The sequence below is a fragment of the Haematobia irritans genome, chromosome 4 (genome assembly GCF_050003625.1).
Source record: "Haematobia irritans isolate KBUSLIRL chromosome 4, ASM5000362v1, whole genome shotgun sequence".
Lineage (NCBI taxonomy): Eukaryota > Metazoa > Arthropoda > Insecta > Diptera > Muscidae > Haematobia > Haematobia irritans.
The window spans coordinates 40,275,000-40,301,125 of record NC_134400.1 but is presented as its reverse complement, the minus strand read 5'-3'; the positions used below and the strand labels follow the sequence as shown (position 1 = coordinate 40,301,125).

The 26,126-nt window shown below is 25.5% G+C and overlaps 1 protein-coding gene across 3 annotated transcripts in view; it reads left to right on the top strand.

Moving 5' to 3' along the window:
- Eip75B (Ecdysone-induced protein 75B) overlaps positions 1-26,126 on the top strand; it is a 329,326-nt gene that overhangs the window by 18,988 nt on the left and 284,212 nt on the right. Inside the window, exons 1-3 of one of the 3 annotated variants that reach the window (XM_075305937.1) lie at positions 7,385-8,059; positions 18,875-22,714; positions 23,117-23,512. In XM_075305937.1, the coding sequence (XP_075162052.1) occupies positions 21,619-22,714; positions 23,117-23,512 (1,492 nt within the window). In that variant the 5' untranslated portion in view covers positions 7,385-8,059; positions 18,875-21,618. Of the gene's footprint in view, positions 1-7,384; positions 8,060-18,874; positions 22,715-23,116; positions 23,513-26,126 lie in introns of those variants that run through there. The other 2 variants (XM_075305939.1, XM_075305938.1) reach the window with 2 other exon arrangements.

Below are 26,126 nucleotides of genomic sequence, written 5' to 3'. Positions count from 1 at the left end.
AAGGATTTTTATCAAAATTTTATTTCTGTAGAATTTTTTTTGCAAAATTTTATTTCTATAGATGATATGTCCCAAAATTTTATTTCTAGAGAAAATCTTTACAAAATTTTATTTCTGTAAAAAAAAAAAATCAAAACTTTATTTTTATACAAAATGTTTGCAATATTTCATTTCCATGGAAAATTTTGTCAAAATTTTATTTCTATGGAAGATTTTCTCAAAATTTTATTTTAATACAAAATTTTGCCAAAATATTATTTCTAGGCATCGTTTTAGTTTAATAGAAAATTTTTGCAAAATTTTATTTCTACAATACTTTATTTCTATGGAAGATTTTCTCAAAATTTTATTTCTATAGAAAATTTTGTCAAATTTTCAAATTTTTTACAAATTTTAGAAATTTTTATCGAAATTTTATTTCTATAGGGTCTTTTATCAAAATTTTATTTCTATAAAAAATATTCTCAAAATTTTATTTCTTAATAAAATTTTCTCATTTCTATTGAAAATTGTTGCAAAATTTAATTTTTATAGAAAACCTTGGTAAAATTTTATTTCCATAGAATATTTTGTCCAAATTTTATTTCTATAGAAAATTTTTGCAAAATTTTATTTCTATAGAAAATTTTGTTCAAATGCATAGAAAAAGCAAAATTGCATAAAAATTTTATGTCTATGTTAAATTTTGTCAAAATTTTATTACTATGCAAAATTGTATCCAAATTTTATATCAATAGAAAATTTTTGGCAAAATTTTATTCCTATTGAAAATTTTGTCAAGGTTTTCTTTCTTTAGAACATTTTTGCAAAAATTTATTTCTACAGACATTTTTTGCAAATTTGTTTGCTCAAAATTTTATTTCTATAGAAAATTTTGTCCAAATTTTGTTTCAATTGAAAATTTTTTCAAAATTTTATTTCTATAGAAAATTTTTGCAAAATTTTATTTCTATAGAAAATTTTGTTCAAATGCATAGAAATAGCAAAATTGTATCAAAATTTTATTTCTATGCAAAATTTTATTTCTATAGAAAATTTTGTCCAAATTTTATTTCTATTGAAAATTTTGTCCAAAGTTTATTTCTATTGAAAATTTTGTCCAAATTTTATTTCTATTGAAAATTTTGTCCAAATTTCATTTCTATTGAAAAATTTTGCAAAAGTTTATTTCTACAGACAATTTTGCATACTTTTATTTCTATAGAAAATTAAAACAACATTTTATTACTATAAATAAAAAATTTTGTCAACATTCCAGCATGACGGATCCTTTCATAAGCAAAACAAAAAAGAAAGAATTTTTGGTTTAATTACAAAATGCTTCATACTATATATGAACGTTTTCTTTGTCTTAATGAACATTTTTCAATGTGCAAAGGACAAAATTTCGTTGGCTCAATTTTAATGATATTTTGTGTAGCGTTTTTTTTTATCGAAAATCGATATTTCGATTTTTTTTGGCCAGATAAAGTCGTATAGTGGATGTCCACCTAATCCTAAAGGTGGGCCTTTTCAAAGTTGGAATATTTCGATTTTTTAAAAACAGGTGATGTACGCATTTCTAGTCATGCATGTTTTATTTTAAAGGACACTGCCCCATCATGCTTATATTTTTCCTAATTTGGCCCTGTGCGACTTCTTTCTGTTATTTGTTTATAGTTTGTTTTTCTTTTTACTTTGTTTTTTATTTCATTGTGATTATCTTCAGAATATTTCAAATGACATAGAGAAGAAAAAAAACCTCAACCTACCTCAATGAAAGCCAAAGTGGTGGAGGTGTAGGTGTTGAATGTGTGAACAAAAATAAAACAACAAAAACAAAACAAATACAACCCATTTTACTATTGATAAGAAGATGACACTCAAACACACACTCACACCCCAATTTAACGGGTAACATAAAACAGAATAGCCGTTAGAAATAAAAGCCTACCCCAAGCACACACACACGCAAACATGCGCCTATAGCCATGACCATGCCTATCAGGGATGGAAAATGCAGTACTATAGTACTTTTTTCAATACTTTTTCACCCCGGTCAGTACCGTAGTACCCCCGCGAATGATTTAGTACTTTTTATGTAGACATTTTTGAGTCGATATCAGATTTATGGTACAATAGCTTTGACAAAATATTTTAATATTGTGAGAAAGTCTTTATCAACCTAATTTGCTAATAGTCTTTTACAAATATGGCAAAACAGATGAGTTCACCCGGGAAGAAAATCTCGATTTTTTAAAAGGCATAGTCAAAAATACGATTTCATTGAATTTCAAGAATGTTTTAGTCGAAAAAAAGCATGCGAATCTATATTATCGATTTTTTATTTCGATAGAAAATTTTGTCAATATTTTATTTCTATATAAAATTTTTCCAAACTTTTATTTCTAAAGGAAATTTTTGCAAAATTTTATTTCAATTGGAAATTTTGTAAATATTTTATTTCTATAGGAAATTTTTGGAAAAAAATTGCAAAATTTTATTTCTATAAAATTTTTTTTTGCAAAATTTTATTTCTATAGAATATTTTGTCAAAATTTTATTTATATAGAAAATTTTGTCAAAATTTTATTTTTATAGAATTTTTTTTTCAAAATTTTATTTCTATAGAAAATTTTGTCCAAATTTTATTTCTATAGAACATTTTGTTAAAATTTTATTTTCTTTAAAATTTAGTCTAAAGGAGCTCTTGACAATAATCTTCCAGTGTTGAAATTTAGTAAAAAGTACCTTTTCGCCCAAAAAAATACCTTTTTTGTACTTTCTTAAAAATTGTATTTTCCATCCCTGATGCCTATGATATACTATCATAATCTAATAATAGAGAAAACAACAGAGCAAAAGGAAGAGAGTAAAGTATTTGTTAAGAGAGCAATACTGCAACTTATTTTAGATATTTGAAAAATATAACTCATGGGTAAACATATTAATATCCCATTTCCGGTTGTAACGGAAACCCTCTGACAAATATCCGAAATTGTCACAAATGCACACATACACAAAACGAAAAGAGTATTGAAAAGAGAAATCAAATTACACATGACCCTGCAAACATTTTCTATCGAAAGTGTATCGAAGTAGTTTCGCCCCGGATGATATAAATTTTGTTCCCCGTTCGAGAACAAATGTCCCACTACGCCATAGTGTTCTCGGGGAATCGAACCAGTGGCTAAAAGTAGTTATAAAAGCGATAGTTATTAATGACTATCGGATGCTCCGAGCGTTGAACTCGGAACCTTTCGTTATCAAGTCAGAGGCTCTGCCTCTGTGCTACCCACGCTTGTTGGTCGATAGTGGCCTTTTACACACATGTACTCTCAAAGAGGTGTTATTGAAAAATTAGCTATGTCGATGTATAGAGTCTATATTTAGATATTTGATCGCTGTTAGAGTCGAATTTGTTTCGAAATGGAAACACCCCACGCAATAGTTGTTGTAAGTGAGATATTACTACCAGAAAACTTCCTGGCGATTCGACGTAGTGACATTTTTGCGAATGACGATAAAACAAACACCCAATTGCTTGTAGGGGAATAGCTAATTTAGCCCTTTAAATATTTTCTAACGAAAATGTGTCTAAGGAGTTTCCTCCAGTGAAGATTAGAATTTGCATAGGCTTTATGATCTTCTTAACGAGATAGTGTCACGGTTGCCACTCGAACCATAAATAATCTACCAAAAATTTGAGAAAATTTTACCACAAATAGAAAATATTGTGAAATTTTATTTCTATAGAAAATTTTTGCAAACTTTTATTGTTATAGAAAATTTTGTCAAATTTTATTTCTAACGAAAATTTTGTAAAAATTTTATTTCTATCGAAAATTTTGTCAAAATTTTAATTTTGTAGAAAATTTTGTCAAAATTTTAATTTTGTAGAAAATTTTGTCAAGTTCTTATTTTTGTAGAAAAATTTGTCAAGTTCTTATTTTTGTAGAAAATTTTGTCAAGTTCTTATTTTTGTAGAAAAATTTTTCAAAATTTTATTGTTATAGGAAATAAAAAAAAAATAATTATTTCTTTTGATAATTTTGTAAAAACTTTATTTCTATAAAAAAAATTGTTTTAATTTCTCATATATTTCTCTAAAAAAATTTGTCAAAATTTTATTTCTGTAAAAAATTTTGTCAAGTTTTTATTTTTGCAAAAAAATTTGTCAAAATTTTATTGCTATAGGAAATTTAAACAATATTTTATTTCTTTTGAAAATTTTGTAAAAATTTTATTTCTATGGAAAATTTGGTTAAAATTTAATTTCTATAGCAAATTTTGTCAAAATGTTTACGTCTATGAAAAATTTGTTGAACTATTATTTCTATAGAAAATTTTCGTAAAATTTTATTTCTATAGAAATTTTTTGCAAAATTTTATTTCTCTAAAAAATTTTGTTAAAATTTTATTTCTATAGAAAATTTGGCAAAATCTTATTTCTATTGGAAATTTTGTCAAAATTTTATTTCTATAGGAAATGTTTGTCAAAATTGTATTTCTATAGAAAATTTTGTTAAAAGTTTTATTTATAAGTTTCTCAAAACTTTATTGTTTATAGAAAATTTTGTCAACATTTTATTTCTATAGAAAATTTTTGCAAAATTTTATTTTTACAAAAAATTTTATTTCTGTAGAAATTTTTCGGAAAAATTAAAACAAAAATTTAATTTCTTTTTAAAATTTTGTAAAAATTTTATTTCTATAGAAAATTTTGTTGAAATTTAATTTCTATAGCAAATTTTGTCAAAATGTTTACGTCTATGAAAAATTTGTTAAACTATTATTTCTATAGAAAATTCTCGTAAAACTTCATTTCTATAGAAATTTTTTGCAAAATTTTATTTCTCTAAAACATTTTGTTAAAATTTTATTTCTATAGAAAATTTGCCAAAATCTTATTTCTATTGGAAATTTTGTCAAAATTGTATTTCTATAGAAAATTTTGTTAAAAGTTTTATTTATATGTTTCTCAAAACTTTATTGTTTACAGAAAATTTTGTCAACATTTTATTTCTATAGAAAATTTTTACAAAATTTTATTTTTACAGAAAATTTTATTTCTGTAGAAATTTTTCGGAAAAATTAAAAAAAAATTACTTTCTTTAGAAAAATTTGTAAAAATTTTATTTCTATAGAAAATTTTGTTAAAATTTAATTTCTATAGCAAATTTTGTCAAAATGTTTACGTCTATGAAAAATTTGTTAAACTATTATTTCTATAGAAAATTCTCATAAAACTTTATTTCTATAGAAAATTCTCGTAAAACTTTATTTCTATAGAAAATTCTCGTAAAACTTTATTTCTATAGATTTTTTTTGCAAAATTTTATTTCTCTAGAAAATTTTGTTAAAATTTTATTTCTATAGAAAATTTGGCAAAATCTTATTTCTATAGAAAATGTTTGTCAAAATTGGATTTCTATAGAAAATTTTGTTAAAAGTTTTATTTATATGTTTGTTTATTGTTTATAGAAAATTTTATTTCTATGGAAAATTTTTGTAAAATTTTATTTTTACAGAAAATTTTATTTCTTTTGAAAATTTTGTTAAAATTTTATTTCTATAGAAAATTTGGCAAAATCTTATTTTTATTGGAAATCTTGACAAAATGTTAGTTTTATAGAAAATTTTGTTAAAATTTTGTTTGTTGCTTTTTTTATATATATTTGTCAAAACTTTATTGTTTATAGAAAATTTTATCAACATTTTATTTCTATAGAAAATTTTTCCAAAATTTATTTTTACAGCAAAATTGTTGCAAAATTTTATTTCTGTAAAAATTTTTCGCAAAATTTTTTAAACAAAGTTTTATTTCTTTTGAAAATTTTGTAAAAATTTTATTTCTATAGAAAATTTTGTTAAAATTTAATTTCTATAGCAATTTTTGTCAAAATGTTTACGTCTATGAAAAATTTGTTAAACTATTATTTCTATAGACAATTTTCGTAAAATTTTATTTCTATAGAAAATTTTTGCAATATTTTATGTCTATAGAAAATTTTGTCAAAATTTTAATTCTATAAAAAAAATGTTTCAAAGTTTCATTTTATAAAAACTTTTGTCAAAATTTTATTTCTATAGAAATTTTTGTCAACATTTTTTTCTAAAGAAATTTTTTTGTCAACATTTTATTTCTATAGAAAATTTTGTCAAAATTTTATTTCTAAAGAAAATTTAAACAAAATTTTTTCTATCTTATTTCTATTGGAAATTTTGTCAAAATTTTATTTCTATAGAAAATTTGTGAAAATCTTATTTCTATTAAAAATTTTGTCAAAATTTTATTTCTATAGAAAATGTTTGTCAAAGTTTTATTTCTATAGAAAATTTAGTTCAAAGTTTTATTTCTATAGAAAATTTTGTTAAAAGATTTATTTATATGTTTGTCAAAACTTTATTCTTTATAGAAAATTTTGCACAGTTTTATTTTTACAGAAAATTGTTGCAAACTTTTATTTCTGTAGAAATTTTTCGCAAAATTTTATTTCTATAGAAACATAGAAAAATTTTAGGTTTTTCCAGAATTTTATTTCTGTAGAAAATATCAAAATGTTATTTCTAAGAAAATTTTGTTAACACTTTTACTTCTATAGAAGTAAAAAAAATTATTTCTATAGAAAGATAGAAAAAATTTGGGTTTATCCAGAATTTTATTTCTATATAAAATATCAAAATTTTATTTTTAAGAAAATGTTGTTAACATTTTTACTTCTATAGAAAATTTTGACAACATTTTATTTATATAGAATTTTTCAAAATTTTATTTCTACAGAAACTTTTGTCAAAATTTTAATTCTATAAAAAAATGTTTCAAAGTTTCTTTTTATAAAAACTTTTGTCAAAATTTTATTTCTATAGAAAATTTTGTCAAAATTTTATTTCTAAAGAAAATTTAAACAAATTTTTTTTCCCAATAAAGGCAACACTGGTTGAAATATCAGTTAACTGCAGTTATATTTAAATTTACATGTGTTTAAATTTATACACACACGCATACATACACACACACCTATATTTAAGAATCTATAGCGAAATAATAAGAGCAAAAAACAAACAATAACAGAGATTGGCGATGTAAACTATATTAACATTATCAGAAAAATGTTAACAGTTTCACTTTCAGCCGACATCATGCTGCTCCAAGAACAACAAACAAATGTAAACTTCTCAGACGAGAGTGAGAGTGGTTTGACTTTAAAGAACATGCCAATTATTCTAAGAGAGCTAACATGGATGTTATTTATTTTTGTTATTGGCGTTTTGCTTGTTATCTAAAAGGGGGGTCTTGGGGGCATTCTGAGAGCGAGAGTATACTCTTTGTTCTCATTTGGGGAGTGCATAATGTTTTGCAAATTGAAAGCAAATTTTAGTTAGAGAAAGTACGTTAAATGAAACGGTTTGAAAACGCGGTCCATTATTATCTCGTCCACACAAAATGTGTAGTACTTAACGACTAAGTACTGCAACGGTTACTATTTATTTGTTATTGTTTTTTTTGGTTTCTTGTTTCTCTATAAACAACAAAGTTAATATACTCGATAAAGTGAAAGAAAAAAAAATACAAAAAGAGAAGAAAATAATAGAAAATCCCAAAACCTATAAAAGGAAAAATCCTAAAATAATCTATCTACTGGCTGGAAAGCAAGTTACAAGTAATAAGAGTGAAAAAAAAATACAAAAATATTATGGAATGGCCAAAATGAAAATATTATGGAAAATCGAAAGAAAAATTATTTATAATTTTTTTTAAGAAATAAAAAATTTTATATAAATTGAAAAAAATATATATATTGTTTGTGTAAAAGAGAATTAAAAAAAACTAAAACAAAACGCTATAATCCCTATACGCCCATATCCCTATTGCGGGGCTTTGTGTTTGTGTGAATGCAAAAAGTGTTTTCTGTTTATATTTTTTTTTTTTTTTTTTTGTGGAAAAAAAAATAAATGCCTCCAATATTTAGGCATATGTTTGCTATGTAACTTGATTATAAAAATCAAGAAAACGGAAGGAAATCTAACTACGTTGCTCACATAAAATTCGTTGAATATCACACAATTATAAAACTGTGTAAGTGTATATACTACATTCTATATTTGTGTGTGTATGTGTGTGGATATTTGCCTCTGTGTGTCCTTGTCCTTGGCTAATGCTAAATGTTATACCAAGGTTGTCATTCTCTTTGTCATTTTTACTCTCTCGCTCGCTCTCTCTCACTCTCTATCGTTCTTCCAAACACAATCTCTTTTCTTCGTCTCTTGGGCGGAAATAAAATCTAACATTGCTTGCCTATGACATTGGCCTTTCCCATAGTTGTTCTCTCCCCCAACCCCTACTCTATAAATTTTCATGGGCACCTAGTTTAACATTGGCTGTTATCAAAAGTCAAGAGAGCAATTAGATTTGTTGTGATAATTTCAATTTTAACAGAAAAGGTGTGTGTGTGTGTGTGTGTGTGAGTGTTGTGTCTATGGTAAAGGTTCGATGTTAAGCCCCTACGCAGTTGAACCATATATGTGTGAGTTATGAATATCAATTTAAATACAGTGAAACCTCTCAAATATGGATAAACTTAATAAAGGACAATTTTCGTGAGATATTTGCTATATGATCACATTAAAATTAATCTCTCATAAGTGATTACCTACATATGAACAAAATTTTGATGAGAGTGAGTATCCACATGTGAAAGTGAAAATCAGGCTATTTCATAGTAGACGACATTTTATTACTCTGGAAAATGTTGTCCACATTTCATTTCTTCAGAAGCTTTTGTCAAAATTTTATTTCTATAGAAAATTTTGTCAACATTTTTTTTCAATAGAAAATTGTCAACATTTTATTCTATAGAAGATTTTGTTAAAATGTATTTCTATAGAAAGTTAAGTCAAAAGTTACATGTGAAAATTGTATTTATCTAGAAAATTTCTCTTCAAACTATTGTCAACATTTTATTTCTATAGAAAATTATGTCAATAATTTATCTCTAGAAAATTTTGTCAAAAAATTTATTTCTCTAGAAAATTTTGTCAAAAAATTTATTTCTCTAGAAAATTTTGCCAAAATTTTATTTCTATAGAAAATTTTGCCAAAATTTTATTTCTATAGAAAATTTTGTAAAAATTTATTTCTATAGAAAATTTTGTAAAATTTATTTCTATAGAAAATTTGGTCAAAAGTTACATCTCAAAATTTTATTTATCTAGAAAATTTTGTCCAAATTTAGAAACTGTTGCCAAAATCTTATTTCTCTAAAAAAATTTGTCAACATTTTTTTTTATAGAAAATTTTATTTCTATAGAAATATTCATACAAAATGTATTTCTATAGAAATTTTCGTAAAAATTTTATTTCCATAGAAATTTTTGTAATCGTTTTTTTTATATAGACAATTTTGTCAAATTTTTTTTTCTATAGAAAATTTTGCCAAAATCTTTCTATAGAAAATGTTTCTAAAAAAAAAAAAATTTTTCTATACAAAATTTTGTCAAAATGTTATTTCTATAGAAAATTTTATTTCTATGGAAAATTTTGTCAAAATTTTATTTCTACAGAATATTTTGTCATTTATTTTATTCTATAGAAAATTTTAGTTCTATAGAAAATTTTGTCACAATTTTATTTCTATAGATAATTTTGTCAAAATGCTATTTCTATGGAAAATGTTGTCAAAATTTTATTTCTTTGCAAATTTTGACAAAATTTTATTATAGTAGAAAATTTTGCCAAAATCTTATTTCTATAGAAAATTTTGTCAACATTTTATTTCTATAGAAGATAATTTTGTCAAAATGCTATTTCTATAGAAAATTTTGTCAAAATTTTATTTCTTTGCAAATTTTGACAAAATTTTATTACAGTAGAAAATTTTGCTAAAATCTTATTTCCATAGAAAATTTTGTCAACATTTTATTTCTATAGAAGATCTTGTCAAAATTTTATTTTTATAGAATATTTTGTAAAATTTTAAAGTTTAATTCCAAAGAAATAATTTAATCTTGTCAAAATTGTATTTTTATAGAAAACTTTGTAAATTTTTTTTCTATAGAAAATTATGCCAAAATCATTTTATAGGACATGTTTCTATTAGAAAAATGTTATTTCTATTTTTTTCGCTCTTTACATTTAAAAAAAAAAATTAACGTTAAGACAATGTCAACATAAATTTTAAAGTTAACTTTATTTTCACGGACATACAAAATGTTTGTCAAAATTTGTTTCTGTAGAAAATTTTGTTAAAATTTTATTTCTTTAGAAATTTTATTAAAAATTTACTTCTATAATCAATTTTTGTAAAATCTTATTTCTATAGAAAAATTTGCCAAAATCTTATTTTTATGCAAAATTTTGCCAAAATTTATCACTATAAAAACTTTTGTCAAGATTTATCACTATAGAAAATTTTGTCAAAATTTAACTATATAGGAAATTTTCTCAAAACAATTTTTTTTTCTAGAAAATTTTGCCAACGTGTTATTTCTATAGACAATTTTGTGATTTTTTTCTATAGAAAATGTTCTTAAATTTTTTTCTATAGAAAATTTTGTGAAATTTTTTTTCTGGGTTCAATTCCATACCAAAATAATAATGTAGTGAACACTTATCGGTGTAAGTAATGTAGAAAAATATGATTTGCCTATTATACTTTAAATTAAAAAATAATTTAAAAAATATTTTTGTTTTTCAGTGCCCACTAAAATTTTTTTGAAATCACTGTTAAACTAAATCAACTCAAAGCTTTTAACTAACATAGAACAAATGATTTCTATTCTATTGCTCTCAATCGTATCTCTCTCTCTCTCTCTTTCATAATGTTAAGATTTCCTCGCTCTACTTTTTTTCTCATTGAAATTGAATTGAATGAACGTGTGTGGATGCGTGTGTACGTGTGCTTGAATGTTTTACCGCTGTTCTTCACATCGTGATTTTCCTCATTGTCGTCATTCACTGTCACTGCCAATGTCAAAGTCGGCTATTGTATTGTAATACATAGTTGTTATTTGTTGTTGTTGTAGTTGTTTTCCTTACATTTTATTGTGGTAGCCAATAACATTGGCGTCGTGTCGTCGTCATATTTTCTTGCTGTTTGTTGTTCCTCTATAATTTTGCACTGACTCACATACTGTTGTATTATAGTTTTGCATTTGTTTTTGTTGTATTCCCCTTCGCTGAATAATTCGCATTTTACCAGTTGACTTTGTAGATTTTTCTCATTGTGTGTGTTTGTTTTTTGGATTCGCTTACGAAATCAATTTCAACACAGGTGTGAAAATTAGTTAGATTGGTCTCCCTACAATGTACGTATGTATGTGCATATGTGTGTGGTTCATCAGACCTAGAAGTGTTGTAAAGTGTGGGTAAGAGTTTTTAACCGTTAGATGAGAGCCAGCTGGCTCACCTCGTGTAATGTCTACAATGTGTGTTCATGGAAAAAAAACGGAAGTGCGTTCAAATGTCAATTAATTGGGTTTCGCATAACAACAAATTTACATTTAGTAACGATATATTACGGGAGCGAGAACACAATAATGTTCAATTTGAATTTAAATTGATATTTAAAATACAAGGAAATAAAATGAAATTAAATAAAATTAGATTAAATTAAATTCAAATTAATTTAAATTAAATTCAAATTAATTTAAATTAAATTAAATTAAATTAATTGAAATTGAAATTAAATTAAATTAAATTAATTGAATTAAATTAAATTAAATTAAATTAAATTAAATTAAATTAAATTAAATTAAATTAAATTAAATTAAATTAAATTAAATTAAATTAAATTAAATTAAATTAAATTAAATTAAATTAAATTAAATTAAATTAAATTAAATTAAATTAAATTAAATTAAATTAAATTAAATTAAATTAAATTAAATTAAATTAAATTAAATTAAATTAAATTAAATTAAATTAAATTAAATTAAATTAAATTAAATTAAATTAAATTAAATTAAATTAAATTAAATTAAATTAAAGTAAAGTAAATTAAATTAAATTAAATTAAATTAAAATAAATTAAATTAAATTAAATTAAATTAAATTAAATTAAATTGAATTGAATTGAATTGAATTGAATTGAATTGAATTGAATTGAATTGAATTGAATTGAATTGAATTAAATTAAATTAATTGAAATTAAATTAAATTAAGTTAAATTAAATTAAATTAAATTAAATTAAATTAAATTAAATTAAATTAAATTAAATTAAATTAAATTAAATTAAATTAAATTAATTGAATTAAATTAAATTAAATTAAATTAAATTAAATTAAATTAAATTAAATTAAATTAAATTAAATTATATTAAATTAAATTAAATTAATTAAATTAAATTAAATTAAATTAAATTAAATTAAATTAAATTAAATTAAATTAAATTAAATTAAATTAAATTAAATTAAATTAAATTAAATTAAATTAAATTAAATTAAATTAAATTAAATTAAATTAAATTAAATTAAATTAAATTAAATTAAATTAAATTAAATTAAATTAAATTAAATTAAATTAAATTAAATTAAATTAAATTAAATTAAATTAAATTAAATTAAATTAAATTAAATTAAATTAAATTAAATTAAATTAAATTAAATTAAATTAAATTAAATTAAATTAAATTAAATTAAATTAAATTAAATTAAATTAAATTAAATTAAATTAAATTAAATTAAATTAAATTAAATTAAATTAAATTAAATTAAATTAAATTAAATTAAATTAAATTAAATTAAATTAAATTAAATTAAATTAAATTAAATTAAATTAAATTAAATTAAATTAAATTAAATTAAATTAAATTAAATTAAATTAAATTAAATTAAATTAAATTAAATTAAATTAAATTAAATTAAATTAAATTAAATTAAATTAAATTAAATTAAATTAAATTAAATTAAATTAAATTAAATTAAATTAAATTAAATTAAATTAAATTAAATTAAATTAAATTAAATTAAATTAAATTAAATTAAATTAAATTAAATTAAATTAAATTAAATTAAATTAAATTAAATTAAATTAAATTAAATTAAATTAAATTAAATTAAATTAAATTAAATTAAATTAAATTAAATTAAATTAAATTAAATTAAATTAAATTAAATTAAATTAAATTAAATTAAATTAAATTAAATTAAATTAAATTAAATTAAATTAAATTAAATTAAATTAAATTAAATTAAATTAAATTAAATTAAATTAAATTAAATTAAATTAAATTAAATTAAATTAAATTAAATTAAATGCAATTCAATTCAGTTCAATTCAATTCAATTAAATTAAGATAAATTCAATTCAATTAAATTATATTAAATTAAATTAAATTAAATTAAATTAAATTAAATTAAATTAAATTAAATTAAATTAAATTAAATTAAATTAAATTAAATTAAATTAAATTAAATTAAATTAAATTAAATTAAATTAAATTAAATTAAATTAAATTAAATTAAATTAAATTAAATTAAATTAAATTAAATTAAATTAAATTAAATTAAATTAAATTAAATTAAATTAAATTAAATTAAATTAAATTAAATTAAATTAAATTAAATTAAATTAAATTAAATTAAATTAAATTAAATTAAATTAAATTAAATTAAATTAAATTAAATTAAATTAAATTAAATTAAATTAAATTAAATTAAATTAAATTAAATTAAATTAAATTAAATTAAATTAAATTAAATTAAATTAAATTAAATTAAATTAAATTAAATTAAATTAAATTAAATTAAATTAAATTAAATTAAATTAAATTAAATTAAATTAAATTAAATTAAATTAAATTAAATTAAATTAAATTAAATTAAATTAAATTAAATTAAATTAAATTAAATTAAATTAAATTAAATTAAATTAAATTAAATTAAATTAAATTAAATTAAATTAAATTAAATTAAATTAAATTAAATTAAATTAAATTAAATTAAATTAAATTAAATTAAATTAAATTCAATTCAGTTCAATTAAATTATATTAAATTAAATTAATTGAAATTATTTCTCCAAAACCAAAAAAAATATTCTAAAATAAATGCCTGACATGTATAAGCGCACTTATATTTGAATGTTTTGTGGCAGTGAAAAAATTTCAAGGTTATCTTACTTTAGACGTATTAACCACCATCTACAAAAAGCTTCATAAAAGAGGGAGCAAATAAAAATAAAATAAAAGCATATACATATAGACATAATAACAAATCTAAACAAAAGCACAACAAAAACAAAAACAACGAAGATACCAACCCACCCAATCATGAATAAATTGTGTGTGAACATTTTTAGAATAAAAAGAAGTAAACAAAAACAAAAACTAAAGTAAAGTAAAGAAAAAAAATTTGGCTGATTTTTGCTTGCGGCAATATTAACAAATGCTTGAGTGCATAAAGTGAGGTAGAAAAAAATAGAAATTAAATGACGACATATCGTCTAATTATAAATACACAAAACTACATTGAAACAAATGTTCTTAGTTATTTTTTTTTTTATCAAAACGAGAACAATTTTGATAGTTTCGGAATAATGAATGGAATGTTAGCAATGTTAATAAATTTTTTTATTTTAACTGACACATGGAAAAAACCTCTTCATTATAGACCTGAAGAAACAAAACATTAATATTATTCCTGATGTTTTTTTGCCATAGATTCTATGCCATAGAGATGATCGCCTTCTATAATTCGGGAATAAGGAACAAAAACATTTTCCTGGGGCCCATTTTCATACCACGTAATTTTGATAAAATTTTTTATAGAAATAAAGTTTTGACAAAATTTTCTAATGAAATAAATATTGAAATTTAAATATTGTATAGAAATAAAATTTGCACAAAATTTTCTATAGAAATAAAATTTTGACAAAATGTTGACAAAGTTCTCTATAGAAATAATATTTTGCAAAAATTTTCTAAAAAAAAAATTGACCAAATTCTCTATAAAAATAAAATTTTGACAAAATTTTCTATAGAAATAAAATTTTAACAAAATTTTCTAAAGAAATAAAATTTAATTCAAATTTTCTATACAAATAAGGTTAGGTTAGGTTAGGTGGCAGCCCGATGTATCAGGCTCACTTAGACTATTCAGTCCATTGTGATACCACATTGGTGAACTTCTCTCTTATCACTGAGTGCTGCCCGATTCCGTGTTAAGCTCAATTACAAGGGACCTCCTTTTTATAGCCGAGTCCGAACGGCGTTCCACATTACAGTAAAACCACTTAGAGAAGCTTTGAAACCCTCAGAAATGTCACCAGCATTACTGGGGTGGGATAATCTACCGCTGAAAAACATTTTGGTGTTCGGTCGAAGCAGGAATCGAACCCACGACCTTGTGTATGCAAGGCGGGCATGCTAACCATTGCACCACGGTGGCTCCCTATACAAATAATATTTTGTTTAAATTTTCTGTAGAAATAAAATTTGGACAAAATTTTCTATAGAAATAAAATTTTGACAAATTGTTGACAAAATTCTCTATATAAATAAAATTTTGCAAAAAATTTCTATAGAAAAAAAATTTTGAACAAATTCTCTATAAAAATAAAATTTTGACAAAATTTTCAATAGGAATAAAATTTGACCAAATTCTCTATAGAAATAAAATTTTGCAAAAATTTTCGATGGAAAGAAAAATTTAATCATATATTTTATAGAAATAAAAGTGTAAAAAAAATTCTATATAAGTAAAATTGTGACAAAATTTTCTATAGAAGTAAAATTTTGACAAAATTCCGTAAAGAAATAAAATTTTCTATAGAAATAAAATTTTTACAAAATTCTCTATAGATATAAAATTGTGTTAAAATGTTCTATACAAATAAAATTTTGTTTAAATTTTCGTTAGAAATTAAATTTTTGCTCAATTTTCTATAAAAATAAAATTTTGACTTAATTTTCTATAGAAATAAAATTTTGTTTAAATTTTTATTAGAAATAAAATTTTGTTTAAATTTTCTATAGAAATAAAATTTTGTTTAAATTTTCTATAGAAATAACATTTTGTTTAAATTTTCTATAGAAATAAAATTTTGTTTAAATTTTTGTTCGAAATAAAATGTTGTTTAAGTTTTTGTTAGAAATTTTGCCAAATTTTTGTTAGAACTAAAATTTTGCCAAATTTGATTAAATACTATAAAATAAGTTTTTTTTTATTTGGTACATTTTTGCTAACATTTTCTTTAAATTTTTGTAGACTATTTTTGGCTGGAGTGGCAACCGTACCCTGTCCACTATGTCATTTAGGGTATAATTAATTAAATGATGATTTTCTGTTAAAGTACATTCAATTAAATCTTCTAAAACTTATTAATGTCAAAATTTTTCAAAATTTTCTTTCTATAGAAACATTTGTAAAAATTTTATTTCTATAGTAAATTTTGTCCAAATTTTATTTCTCTAGAATATTTTGTCAAAATTTTAGTTCTATAGAAAAATTTGTAAAAAAAAAATTATTTCTATAGAAAATTAGCTCCAAATTTTATTTCCATAGGAAATTTTGTCAAAATGTTATTTCAATAGGAAATTTTGTCAAAATTTTATTTCTATCCAAAATTTGTCAAAATTTTATTTCTATAGAATATATTTATCAAAATTTTTATTTTTAAATTAGCTCCAAATTTTATTTCTATAGGAAATCTATATAAAATTTTTCAAGAATAGAAAATTAGCTCCAATTAGCTCCAAATTTTCCTATGGAATTTTGTCAAAATTTTATTTCAATAGGAAATTTTGTCAAAATTTTATTTCTGTAGAAAATATTTATCAAAATTGTCTTTCTATAGAAAATTGGCTCCAAATTTTCTTTCTATAGAAAATTGGCTCCAAATTTTATTTCTATAGAAAATTTTGTCAAAATTTTATTTTTATATAAAATTTTGTCAAAATTTTATTTCTATAGGAAATTTTGTCAAAATTTTATTTCTATAGGAAATTTTGTCAAAATTTTATTTCTCCAGAAAATTTAGTCAAAATTTTATTTCTATCGAAAATATTTTCAAAATTTTATTTCTATAGAAAATTAGCTCCAATTAGCCCCAAATTTTCCTATGGAATTTTGTCAAAATTTTATTTCAATAGGAAATTTTGTCAAAATTTTATTTCTATCCAAAATTTGTCAAAATTTTATTTCTATAGAAAATATTTATCAACATTTTCTTTCTATAGAAAATTGGCTCCAAATTTTCTTTCTATAGAAAATTGGCTCCAAATTTTTTTTTCTATAGGAAATCTATATAAAATTTTTCAAAATTTTATTTCTATAGAAAAATTTGTAAAAAATTTATTTCTATAGAAAATTAGCTCCAAATTTTCCTATGGAATTTTGTCAAAATTTTATTTCAATAGGAAATTTTGTCAAAATTTTATTTCTATCCAAAATTTGTCAAAATTTTATTTCTATAGAAAATATTTATCAACATTTTTATTTTTAAATTAGCTCCAAATTTTATTTCTATAGGAAATCTATATAAAATCTTTCAAGAATAGAAAATTAGCTCAAAATTTTCCTATGGAATTTTGTCAAAATTTTATTTCAATAGGAAATTTTGTCAAAATTTTATTTCTATCCAAAATTTGTCAAAATTTTATTTCTATAGAAAATATTTATCAAAATTTTTATTTTTAAATTAGCTCCAAATTTTATTTCTATAGGAAATCTATATAAAATCTTTCAAGAATAGAAAATTAGCTCAAAATTTTCCTATGGAATTTTGTCAAAATTTTATTTCAATAGGAAATTTTGTCAAAATTTTATTTCTATAGAAAATATTTATCAAAATTGTCTTTCTATAGAAAATTGGCTCCAAATTTTATTTCTATAGAAAATTTTGTCAAAATTTTATTTCTATAGGAAATTTTGTCAAAATTTTATTTCTCCAGAAAATTTAGTCAAAATTTTATTTCTATAGGAAATTTTGTCAAAATTTTATTTCTATAGAAAATTTTGTCAAAATTTTATTTCTCCAGAAAATTTTGTCAAAATTTTAGTTCTATAGACAAATTTGTAAAAAAAAATTATTTCTATAGAAAATTAGCTCCAATTAGCCCCAAATTATAGGAAATTTTGTCAAAATTTTATTTCTATCCAAAATTTGTCAAAATTTTATTTCTATAGAAAATATTTATCAACATTTTCTTTCTATAGAAAATTGGCTCCAAATTTTCTTTCTATAGAAAATTGGCTCCAATTTTTTTTTTTGTCTATAGGAAATCTATATAAAATTTTTCAAAATTTTATTTCTATAGAAAAATTTGTAAAAAATTTATTTCTATAGAAAATTAGCTCCAATTAGCTCCAAATTTTCCTATGGAATTTTGTCAAAATTTTATTTCAATAGGAAATTTTGTCAAAATTTTATTTCTATCCAAAATTTGTCAAAATTTTATTTCTGTAGAAAATATTTATCAAAATTTTCTTTCTATAGAAAGTTGGCTCCAAATTTTGTTTCTATAGAAAATTGTCTCCAAATTTTATTTCTATAGGAAATTTTGTCAAAATTTTATTTCTATAGAAAATTTTGTCAAAATTTTATTTCTTACAGAAATTTTTTCCAAAATTTTATTTTTATATAAAATTTTATCAAAATTTTATTTTTATATAAAATTTTGTTAAAATTTTATTTTTATATAAAATTTTGTCAAAATTTTATTGCTATCGAAAAGTTTGTCTAAATTTTATTTCTAAAAAAAATTTTTTCAAAATTTTATTTCTAAAGAAATTTTTTTCAAAATTTTATTTCTAAAAAAATTTTTTCAAAATTTTATTGTTATAGAATTATATACATTACAAAAAATTAAATAAAAAAAAAACAACAAAAGTATTATTTTAATTATTAAATTTATAACAATTTATTAATTACAATAATTTTCTCTTCTCTTTACAGATTTTTGTTTGTCGCTTTGTTTTGTTTTAAGGACAGAACAATATTTATTTTAATATAAAACCCAAAAAAAAAAAAAACAAACAAACCATTACATCAAGTACCATAAACAAAAGTATTATTATAATAAAAAACACTCTCATATATGTCTGCATATCAGACAAAGGCAATAATAAGAATAAAAAAAAACAAAATCATTCATTTATACATTCAACGAACATTTTGACATTATGGATTATAAAGGAAAGCATACAATAAATTGAAGGAGATAACACAACAGCAGACTCTCTTCGATACACATGCCAATCATAAAACATCACAAAACCCTCTCTTCGTCAAAACTCTCTATCGAAAGAAATTCATGTTTACACACATATGGATGTGTGTGTGTGTATGTAACCATAGACAATAGTTTGTTTTGTTGAGAGCGCCTCCCCCCATAATGATGCTTAAAATACTCCTACAGGCAACAACAGCAGGTTTAAGGACAACAACGTGTAACAACAACAGTAACAGAAATCAGAGGATATACATACAAATATAATTATTACAAAATATATATATATACATATGCATATAAATACATATATACATTAACAGAAAAAATATATATTCATAGAATCTAAATCTAAGGCATATAGAGATATAAGGATCCATATATCTATAAACAACAACAACTACTACTAATACTGTGACAACTGGCTTCTACATATATCTGTATGTATGTGTGTGTGTGTTAACATCATTTGTGGAGCTATTGATTATGAGTTTCGATTTATTTGGCAACCCTATTAATTTACTGTGTAATAAGAAATTTTCTACAAGTGTTTGATTTACTCTATAATAGCCGCCGTGTTTTTGGTTTTCTCTTCCTTCGTCTTCTCCTTCTACTTCTCCGATCATAATTCATCCACTCTAAGTTAAGGCAGTATAAGGATATGCAACATTGAAGGCTGATATATCATATTTTGAATACATCATAGGAGATTTACTACGTAAGAACAGAGCAAACAAAACCCAAATAAGAGAAACAAAACGAAGAGATTTATATAGAGAACTAGCGAGAGAAAGAACCTACTCAGAGAGTGTTTGTATATTAAGAAGAGTTTATAAGGCAATGGAAATTCAAAATTCATTATAAATTAGAAAAAAGCTTTACATATATATATTAATATACAAGGATATATAGAAGGATCTTGGCCCTAGAATAAGAAGAAGCATTCGAAGACAGAGAAGAAACATTCACCGCCCTCATCCCCCCCGCCACACACAAAAACCCCAGAGAAGAGACTGATTTTTTTCTATAAGGCTAAGTTAAGAGGAAACCATACAAACAAGAACAACCTTTAATAGATTTAAGAAAAGAGAGGCTTTGTTTTTTTTGGAGAGCGAGAGAGACGGTATATTCAATCCCACAAAGAGAGCAATTGCAAAGAAATCATAAACCAAGGAGTCATTTAAACAACAAGAAGAATAATCTTTAATATATTTAAAAAGAGTAAGGCTTTTTTGGAGAGTGAGAAAAAGAGAGAGAGAGAATATACTATTCAAACAAAAGAGAGCAATTGCAAAGAAACCATAAACAAAGGAGCCATTTAAACCACAACAAGAACAATCTTTAATAGATTTAAGAAAAGAAAAGCGTTTGTGTTTTTTGGAGAGAGAGAAAGAGAGAGAGAGTATATTCGATCAAACCTCAAATAAGGAACAATTGCAAAGGAAACAAAAAACCAATCAAGCGTTTAAACAACAACAAAAAATCTTTAATAAATAAAAAAAGAGAGACAGAGAGTATATTCAATCCAAAAAAAGAGAGCAATTGCAAAGAAAATAAAAACCAAGCAACCATTTAAACTACCAGAAGAACAATCTTTAATAGATATAAGAAAATAAAGGCATTTGTGTTTTTTTTGGAGAGAGAAAGAGAGAGTATATTCAATCCAAGAGATCAAAAGGAAAGGAAACAAAAAACCAAGCAACTGTTTAAACAACAACAAGAACCATCTTTAATAGATTCAAGAAAAGAGAGACGGGTTTTTGTAGAGAGAGAGAGAGAGAGCAATTGCAAAGAAAACACAAACCAAGGAGCCATTTAAAACACAACAATAATCATCTTTAATAAATAAAAAGGAGAGGCGTGTTCTTTTTTTTTTGGAGAGAGAGAGAGAGAAAGAGAGAGAGAGCAATTGCAAAGAAATTACAAACCAAGGAGCCATATAAACCACAACAAGAAAAATCTTTAATATATTTAAGAAAAGAAAAAAGTTTTTTTTTTCGAGAAAGAAAAGAGAGCAATTGCAAATAAACCATTAACCAAGGAGCCATTCAAAACAACAACAAGAACAATATTTAATAGATTTAAGAAAAAAAAAGATACCGTTTTTTTGGAGAGAGAGAGAGAGAAAGGAAAAGAGAGATTTAATATCAAAAATCAAAAAGAGAGCAATTGCAAAGAATCAAGGAAAATCAAGGAGCAACTGAAGGAATCCTAAATTTTTATAAAGAAATCTTCAAGATTTATTTTTTCAACAACAACCACACAAATCAATAAAAACAAAGAGCCCTACAAATAAAGCAAGTGATTTGGATTTAATCCACAATACAAGAAAAAACAAAAAAACAAGCAAATAGTTTTGGATCATATATACAACAAACACACACAAACCCCTATAGCTTTTTTTTCTAAACAAAGAATCTTAAAAAGCCTCATTGGAAAAAGCCTTGACAAAAACAAAAAAATAAAAAAAATGTTGAAAAAACTCAGATGCCTAGAAGCTGCAGCCAATTTGGCTAGAGAAACAACAAATTCAACTAACAATGCTGGAGGTAATCAGCCTTCGGGGACTTCGGGCAACTCCTCCAATACCGCCACCACCACCACACCCGCCACTACCCCAACAAATGTGAAAATCATTAAGACAGAACCTCTGGATTTTGAAATGTTACATTTGGAGGAAAAAGATTTAAGGGAACGTGGGAATATGACCCTAAGAGATAGGGAGACTAACCAAACTTCAACGGCCTCATTGCCTCAGCGTTATCAACATGTTCAGGTGCAAACTGTACCACCACGCCAGGGTATAACGAATAATGGTAGCTCTCAAAAGGTGATACTAACACCGCGTATTGAATATGTTCAAATACCGGTGAATGGGGATAAACAGGGATCCAGCCAACACCAACAGCAGCAACAACAAATCATTATTACTCGTTCATTGCCTGGTGCCTCGCCAATGACAAATGTCTCTTCCAGTGCGGGTCCCGGATCAACATCGGGCCAACAACAACAGCATCATCATCATCCTCTGATATCGCGACGTCACTCGGCCAGTCCCTCGCAATATCATCGGCTCTCCTTGGCTGTGACCCATAGTCAGAGTAGCCATTCAGCGCCTTCATCACCACCGCCTTTACATCATCAGCATCAGCAGCAACAATCATCGAATAGCTTAGGATCTGCCACAGCAACAACAACGACAACAACCGGAACGGCCCAGCAATCACAACAACAACAACATGTTCGTGTTATACGCGATGGTCGACTCTATGAGGAGCCCATTGCCTGTACGAATGCTTTGAGGAGGCAATCGGTTTCACCACCGCCCTTACAACCCTATACACGTTCGGCTCCGGTATCACCAGCCAACGGTGTAATTGGGGGTTTAGTTAGGCGCTATACTCCACAATCTCCTCCAGCCCCATCATTGGCACCGCCGCCACCACCGCCACCTCCTCCGTTACCTGGCTCAGGTCAATCATCGGCAGCAGCAGCATCATCCACCTCCAATTGTCCTATAGGCAATACATCTTCATCAGGATCTTTGTCGGGGAATAATGGCACAGGTCAGAAATATGTCATAACAAATACACCCCACAGCAGAAAATATGTTGTCAATCTCATAAGCAATCAGCAACATTCTCATAATTCTTCTAATCATCATCATACACAACAACATCATCATCATCATTCACAAGCAACAACAACACATGTGACCTATGTTAGCAATCAGCAACAGCAGCAACATCAACAACAACAACAACATCACATTATCTCATCTACTCCAATGGCACAACATTCAAGTCATCTTGGCTATCACCAACAACAAACACAAACACATTCGCATCATCAACATCATCACCATCATCCATCTTCGTCTTCTTCTTCATCATCATCTGCATCATCAATGAATTCTTCTTCTTCCTCCTCCAATTCTTCGGCAACTCATATATTTCGTACTCCTGTAGTTTCCAGCAGTAGCGGTCATCACTTAACAAATTCTACGTCTTCTTCCTCTTCCTCCTCTTCTTCTGCCAACAACAACACCAACTCCTGTTCATCTACACCTTCCACTAACAACAACAATACTGCCATGCGTCCACCTCCACCACCACCACCTCCAAAAATCAAACATACCAATGCATCTGCTATGGTTTTAGGTGGTTCAGGTGGATCCCATCATGGAGTGGTTATGAGTGGTAACAGTTGTGGTATGGTCGGACCAAATATGTCATCGAGTACTTGCTCACCTTCATCATCAACAGCGTCATCTACTTCCTCACTCTCGCCTTCGTCGGGATCAGCGCCATCTATGAGTCTTAGTGGAAATTGTGAGGAACCTTCAAGTTCAATACCAGATTTAGGTGAGTGCAAATTAAATTTTTTTTACCATGATAACTCTCTGAGCAAACTTCATTGAAACAAAGAAAAAAATCCTTAATGCTAGGAAATAGTTCCCATTTATCGTTTAGTGAAACAGAAGTCAATGCATTGCATTAACGAAAATATTCCTTATATTTATGACCCTGTCTTTTCTATCTCGGGGACTCCGTTCTGAACATCCCTACGAATGTCTTTTTGTCTACTTATTGTGGCCTTCATCTTGCGGATTGTTCACCCGAAATAAGCTAGGGCTTCCTCTTCTGATGTTCTCATTTTCATAAAGAACTCTTGTTTTGGCGATCTGTAATTTGAGAAATTTCTCATCGACTGTGGATCTTCTCCGTTTTCCTATGAATTGCTCGGAGTTTTGAGTTCCTTAAAATGTTCTACAAATGTTCTTTTGTCTACTTATTACGGCCCTCATCTCGTGGAGTGTTAGTTGGCACTTAGCTGGAGCTTCCGATATTCTCATTTTCATAAAGAACTCGTGTTCTGGTGAACTGTAATTAGCTAAGGTTGCCTCCAATTGGGGTTATCCGTTTTTCTTTAAACTGCTTAAATTGCTCAGAGTTTCGAGTTCCTTGGGATTATTCGAGTTGCTACTTATTGTGGCCTTCATCTTGCGTAGTGTTCACCGGCAATAAGATAGCGCTTCCTCTTCTGATGTTCTCATTTTCATAAGGAACTCGAGTTCAGGCGAGCTGTAATTTGAAAAGGTTCCCTACAATTGGGGATCGTCTCCGTTTCCTTTGAATTGCTCGGAATTTCGAGTTGCTTTGGATGGTTCGAGTTCCTACTTATTGCGGTCTTCCTATGGCGAAGTGTTCTAAGCTAGAGCTTCTTCTTCAGATATTCTCATTTTCATAATGAACTCGTTTTTTAGCGATCAGTAATTTGAGAAAGTTCTCATTGACTGAGGATCTTCTCCGATTTCCTTTGAATTGCTCGGAGTTTTGAGTTACTTGTGATTGGGATCTACTATAATCCCCGACTAATGTTTTGTCTCCTTATTGAGGCCTTTATCTTGCAGAGTTTTAACTGAGACTTATCTATGGATGCCTCTTCTGATGTTCTCATTTTCATAAGGAACTCGTGTTCTGGCGAGCTGTAATTTGACAAGGTTCCCTCCAATCGGGGATCTATTCCGTTTCCTTTGAATTGCTCGGAATTTCGAGATCCTTGGGATTGTTCGAGTTCCCACTTATTGCGGCCTTCATCTTGCGCAGTGTTAACTCGAACTGAGCTAGGACTTCCTCTTCCAATGTTCTCATTATAATGAACTCGAGTTTTGGTTGAGAAAGTTCTCATCTACTGGGGATCTTCTCCGCTTTCCTTTGAACTGCTCGGAGTTTTGAGTTCCTTGTGATTATTATTATAATCCCGCGTGGTTTACCTATACCAGCCTCTCCCTCCATAGCAGGTACCGTTCTGGTGGGATGCGTCGGTTTTACCGGGAACAAGATTGCTAGAAGATTGCCGCCGGCTTCCTATCTACTACACTCCCATCAGTTGTATTGTTTGTTGGTGTATTCATTCGGTATGGGTCCCAACTTGAAACACGTATCTGTGTGCGATAATGTAGTGGCCGCTTGCAGTGCCACCGGGGGTCCCTATTCAAGCAGTAAGGACCTCTCCAGAGTTGACACAAGGTCAGCTCTTCTCCGTTTCCCTTGAATTGCTCGGAGTTTCGAGTTCCTTGGGATTGGGATCTATTATAATCCCCCTCGTTTTGTATACCTGCCTCTCCTTCATCATAAGGTACCGTGCCGGTGGGTCGCATCGGCTTACAGGTGATCAATTTATCCTAGAGTTGCTTCCAAAGATTGACGATAGACTGCAAATCTCTTCTCGGTAGGTAGCCGTTATCTGTGTCCAATAATGTAGTTTCCTTTTGCAGTGACCCCGAGGGTCCCTATGCAAGTAATAAGGACCTCGCAATTGTGGACCTTATGGATGTTCAGAGCCACCTCTTCTCAGTCTCCTTTGATCTAGTCGGAGTTCCGAGTTCTTTGGAATTGGAATTGGAATCTACTGCCGTGCCGAAGGGAAGCGTCGGTTTTACCCGCGATCAGATTATGCTAGAGCTGTTTCTACAAGATTGTTGGCGGCTTCTTATCTCCTACTCTCCCCTTAGCTGTATTGTTTGTAGGACTATTCATTCGGTATGGGTCCCACCTTGGAGCCGTTATCTGTGTCCAATAATGTAATTGCCGCTTGGAGCAGCACCGAAGGTTCCTATGTAAGCAATGTGGACCTAGCGAGGGTTGATACAAGTCATTATAGATACTTGTGTTAAAAGCCACCTCTTCTCCGTTGCCCTTGAATTGCTCGGAGTATTGAGTTCTTTGGGATTATTGGGATCTACATATAATCCTGCATGGTGTATCTATATCAGTTTCTCCTTCGTTAGCAGGTACCGTGCCGATGGGACGCGTCGGTGTTACAGCGACTGGATTATCCAAGAGGTGCTTCTAAATATTGATGATAGGAAGCCAATCTCCTATTGTCCCATAAATTGTATTGTTTGTCGGAATATTCAGTAGTTGTCCTTTTGAAGTGATTCCGAGGGTACCTATGCTAACAGTGAAGTCCTCA